This window comes from Etheostoma cragini, chromosome 8 (genome assembly GCF_013103735.1).
Source record: "Etheostoma cragini isolate CJK2018 chromosome 8, CSU_Ecrag_1.0, whole genome shotgun sequence".
NCBI classification, from domain to species: Eukaryota; Metazoa; Chordata; class Actinopteri; order Perciformes; family Percidae; genus Etheostoma; species Etheostoma cragini.
In genome coordinates, this window is record NC_048414.1 from 2,542,558 (window position 1) to 2,547,380 (window position 4,823).

General features: G+C 41.9%; 1 protein-coding gene across 1 annotated transcript in view; it reads right to left on the reverse strand.

Annotated features, from left to right (window-relative positions):
- Positions 1-4,823, reverse strand: part of LOC117949716 (GRAM domain-containing protein 4-like) — a 14,387-nt gene that overhangs the window by 1,892 nt on the left and 7,672 nt on the right. Inside the window, exons 13-16 of the mRNA XM_034880235.1 lie at positions 4,712-4,821; positions 3,676-3,830; positions 1,442-1,589; positions 642-735 (exon numbers count right to left, since the gene is read on the reverse strand). Of these exons, the coding sequence (XP_034736126.1) occupies positions 642-735; positions 1,442-1,589; positions 3,676-3,830; positions 4,712-4,821 (507 nt within the window). The remainder of the gene's footprint in view (positions 1-641; positions 736-1,441; positions 1,590-3,675; positions 3,831-4,711; positions 4,822-4,823) is intronic.

The following is a 4,823-nucleotide window of genomic DNA, read 5'->3' on the forward strand; positions in this document are numbered from 1 at the left end:
ACTCCTTAAACCTGCATTATATCTGAAATCCAGCAGCGGGCGACACGTGCAGTTGCAAAAGGAGGTCGGTTTCTGTAGAAGTCTATGAGAAAGTGACCGACTTCTCACTTGATTTATTACCTCAGGAAACATTTTCATAATAATTGTATGGTCTTAATTGCTAGTTTAAGGTCTTCTGCCATACAGAATGTTGTTAATTTTTGGAATTATAATCTTATAAGCAAGGTGGTGTTTTATGGCGTGGCTATGATTGTCAGTGAAAGTGTGTAACTTAATGTGGCTCCTCCCTCACTATGTGGTCTATTAATATTAACTATTATTAGTCTATTAACACAAATGATTCCAATATGATCCTCCACAATTAAAGTTAAAATGGGAGTTGTAACCTTTTTCTCTTCTACTTGAACCTACAACTCATACTACTTCTACAGCCCCGGTCTCTTATTTACCTCCGGGCTCTCTAAAGGTATACAAAAAGGTAGATTAATACAGTAAAGCTTAACGATAAACACACACTTTTCCCTCAAGTTGACACATGCAGACATGCAGACATGTCTTCATCTCAGTTCACGACGCCTGGGCACATTCACATATGTAACCACGGCTGCTCTCATGGAGCACCCAGGAAGTGAAGGACTTACTTCTCGGTGACGTAGAGGACTCCGTTGCGGATGTAGTCTGTCGGTGTCTTCCTGTCTCTGTTGATGAGGCAGCAGCGCCAGCCGTTCTCACACACTGAGACAACAACACAAACAATCAGACAACAGGTTTTGTCAGATATAATTTAAGGGCCATGAATGAATTTTAAAAAAAGGCAGAATTCTCCTTCAAAGTTTAATTCCTGACACTGTGAAGACTTTTAAAAAAGCATTGAGATGCTCATGTTTGGAGATAAAACTTATAATTGAACATTTAACTGAATAGGTCTGCAATGGGAGACTTATTTGACTAAATTATTGGCTAAAGTCCTGGAAACAAGTGTGTACAAAGTGTATTAAAAAAAAAAACTTAAGCTTGAAGTCATTTAGTGTGAAATCTAAAGCTTAAAGGTTGTCTGTTCACCACTAGTATAAATCTGCAATAACTTTCACCGGATGCATGTATTTTTGCCGATGTCCGTTTCCTTCCACTTTCTTTGTGATGGAATTTTAAACTATGAGGACTATGGTTGACTGCTCCTCTGCAGGGTACATTGTGCAAGCTAGCTAGACTATCTGTCCAATCTGAGTTTTCTCTCCGAGGCTCCATGGGGAGCTTAGCACCGCCCATGACGATTGCGATTGGTTTAAAGAGAAGTCAATAAACCCGAGCACATTTTCCTCCCATCCCAGAATGCCGAGTTGACTAGCCAGACCCTCCCTCCGCTCCGTAGCGTGTGGATGGTCTGGCCAATCGAGACCAGTACACCCCTGACCCTCCTCTCCTGTCGTTCCTCTCCCACCTGTCAGAGGGCGCTCACTCTCCGGCAGGTTGAAGACTTCATGGAAAGCTCCTCTCTTGGTGCTGTGGTACCGTCCTCCGTCCTCGTCCCGGCTGACACCCAGAGGAGCTGCAGCGCTGGCGCTCCCTCGGGTGCTCGTCGCAGTGGGCTGGACAGGCGGAACAAACAAATTCACAGTTTGTCCTCAAGGTGGCACTAGAGGAACTAACAAACATGAATTTTGTGACAGCTCCTAGGCCCCAAGACCAATGAAGTCCCTTTAGGTTGCTGGGAGTTGGGGATTGGCTAAAAAGGACTGAGGATTGACACCTGGATGAACTGATTGTTCACATGTCCATAAATAAGAGTACACTACACACATTGCTAATAAACTGATAGCACGTTTAACTTTGTTTATTTAAATAAATTTGAGCAAACAGGTGTGTTCTCCACATTTTATCATACCTTTGAGCCAGGTCATGACATGGGGGACCTTGAGGGGGGAGAGAGACAGAGAGAGACTGCCCAGGCATTCCTATTTATGGACATGTGAGCAATCAGTTCATCCATGAGTCAATCCTCAATCCTTATTAGCCAATCCCCAACTCCCAGCAACCGAAGGGACTCGATAGGTCTTGAGGCCTAAGAGCCGTCACAACCTTTGTGTAGAAAATAGTATATAGATACAATAAAATCCCACAAATGGTGGAAAAACTCTGACATAAATGTTCACAAGAAACCTTTTTAAAAGTGTTCATACAAACCTGAAAAACTGTTAGAATCTGACCTGAGGCCCTAGAGGAAAGGGGTCATTAAAATCTAAATGGGGAACAAAAGCCTGGTGACTGAGAAAAGTTGGATAATCTTTGGAGTCAAATAAGCATTTGTTTAACAAATTAAATATGGCCAAATTGGATTCATGAAAAATATATTATATCCGAGTATAAAGTTTAGCTTCTTTTTATTGAGGGCAACAAACGCTCTTCAGAAAATCACCTGATCTCGGCTTCTGTCCCTGACTGCTTCTGTCTGTGTGTTGCGTTTGATGTCTTAACACTACGTTACAATGCCAATGTGTGTTGCACTTTAACGCATCTGTCCAGTGAAGTCTGCAAATTTGTATAAGATCCAATTTGAAAATTAAGTTAGGCTGATTTCTTTTAAAACCCCAAATTTAAGACCAAAATTCAAGGAAAGACACAAAACTGGGGTAAGAACTATAAAGATTTGGGGTTAGATCCAACTCGGTTCAGGTTCAAAGATAAAATTTGGATACAAACTTGAATAAAATCTGCATTAAACCCAGAAAATTCCAGTAAGATCTGACCGAGGTTTGTCCTGAACATCGCGCTACAGGGAAGGTTATCACAATCTAAAGGATTCATAGCAGGAATAAAACACCCACTGACAATCTGACTACAGGGTTTTGGGATATCTTTATCTAACAGACTATCACCGTCACTAATAACAACAGCAGCTGATTGGTTACGTTTGTGGTACGTGTCCACTGGCAGCGTCATTTCCGCGCTTCCCATTCATAATGTAAGCAGCCGCGGCAATGCATTCTGGTAGCGTTGGGGCAACTTTTGAGAGATTTGGCGTCGAGTTGCCCGCTCATCATTTGCATAAAGTTGAGGTGCAGGCTAATTTATGCACATCAGGGGCACGAGAACTCAACAAAAATCTTTTAAACTTGACTGTTGACAATCAAAAATGAAGACGGATTCAGCAACTGCATAGCTTATTTTGTTCCGCAAATAATGTTTTTGGAAACACATTCCCGTGAACTGTTTTTTATAAAATAAGCGAATGTTTCAAAACGAACCGCCATGTTACGGGTTGTCCGATAGACTGGGGCAAGGAAATATAACAACCGCCTTGATTGTTTGGGCATCATCGGCATTTTGCACTTTTCTCCCGAGAAAAAACCCAAAGGGACTAGTAAAAACCAACAAAAAAAGCCACAGTGTACACGTACCACACAATCATTGATGTCAGTATTAAAAATATCCTACAACTGAAACAGAACTGATCTCTACACTGCGACTGTAAATACACACAACATACACATTAAGATCCTACCTGTTCACAATCAGACAGCTGAGAGAGAAAAACAACAGAGAACTGAAACCAAAACAGACCAGAAACCACCTCCTGGGACCAGTGAGAACCAGGACGTATGTGAGTCAGGGGCTGACTTCAGACAAGCACCTCGGTCTGTGAGCTGCCCTTTTTTTTTTGGAGTTCAAACTGACCCGTCTGCTCAGCGTGGTGTTGCCGCGCTCCTTCAGCTGCAGGTCGGTGGGTAGATTGGTCCAGATGATGTAGGGCGTGTCGTAGCGCTGCCGCAGCTTGGGACAGCTTTTGAAGATGAAGTCGATGATGAAGAACTTTATACCTGCGTACACACCTGAGGAGGAAGAAGAAGAGGAGGACACTAATCAGAGACACTCAACAGGACTGGATCTCACTCCTCAAACCACTGAAATGTAAACTGGACCCTTCAGAGGGGCTTAAACGTGAACATCGGACTCATCAAGTGGATACCAACACTACTCTCATGAGATGTTTCTGTGTGCTGGCTGTAGTTACTGCCAACATTTTAACAACTACTATACAAGCTGGTAATATTTCTTAGCTGTGTGTCGGTCAGCTCGTTTCTGAGTCTTTCTGTCTCCCAAAAATGGCTAAAAATCACATAATTCAACTTAAATGAATGGTAGGTGCTCTTCTCGGAGTTATAACTTAGTCAAATCCACTTCCCTAGGATACAATTACCTCCTTTGCTCATCTCAAAGGTCCATCAATCTGCTTATAAATCACAGAAAAAAAGATGCTCGTGATAGTCCTCTGCACATCCATGGATACACTGCAAACAGCAACCATCAATAGCTAATTCGGCTAACTTTCAAGTGGTGCCAATTTGCCAAAATGTAAAATGACGATAAAAACAAGTGTAAAAAACAATGTGACCGTGAAATACACATTAAATTGGGAGCCACTTCCAATGTTGTACTTTTCAGTTGTTTTATAATATATCTAGTTACTGTGTGGAGGTGTGGGGCAGCACAAAAGCAACTTAAATAAATCCACTATTTATACAACAGAACAAAACAATAAGACTTAACTAAGTAGATGCAAAGCAACAGACTTTATCAAGTCACAGGTTACACAACTTAAGAGTTTAGTTGAATTTAACACTGAGTGTCATTTTGTGTTGGAGCTGTATAGTGAAGTTAAAGAAATAGATGTATAACCGTGGAAAGTGTATAAACAGTGTATATAAAGTACCTATGAAGAATCCCAGCAGTTTGAACGGCAGCAGGCAGGAGGAGATGAAGGCCACCCACAGACCAACGTACAGCTTCTGAGTCAACTCGGGCTGAACCCACATGAACAGACT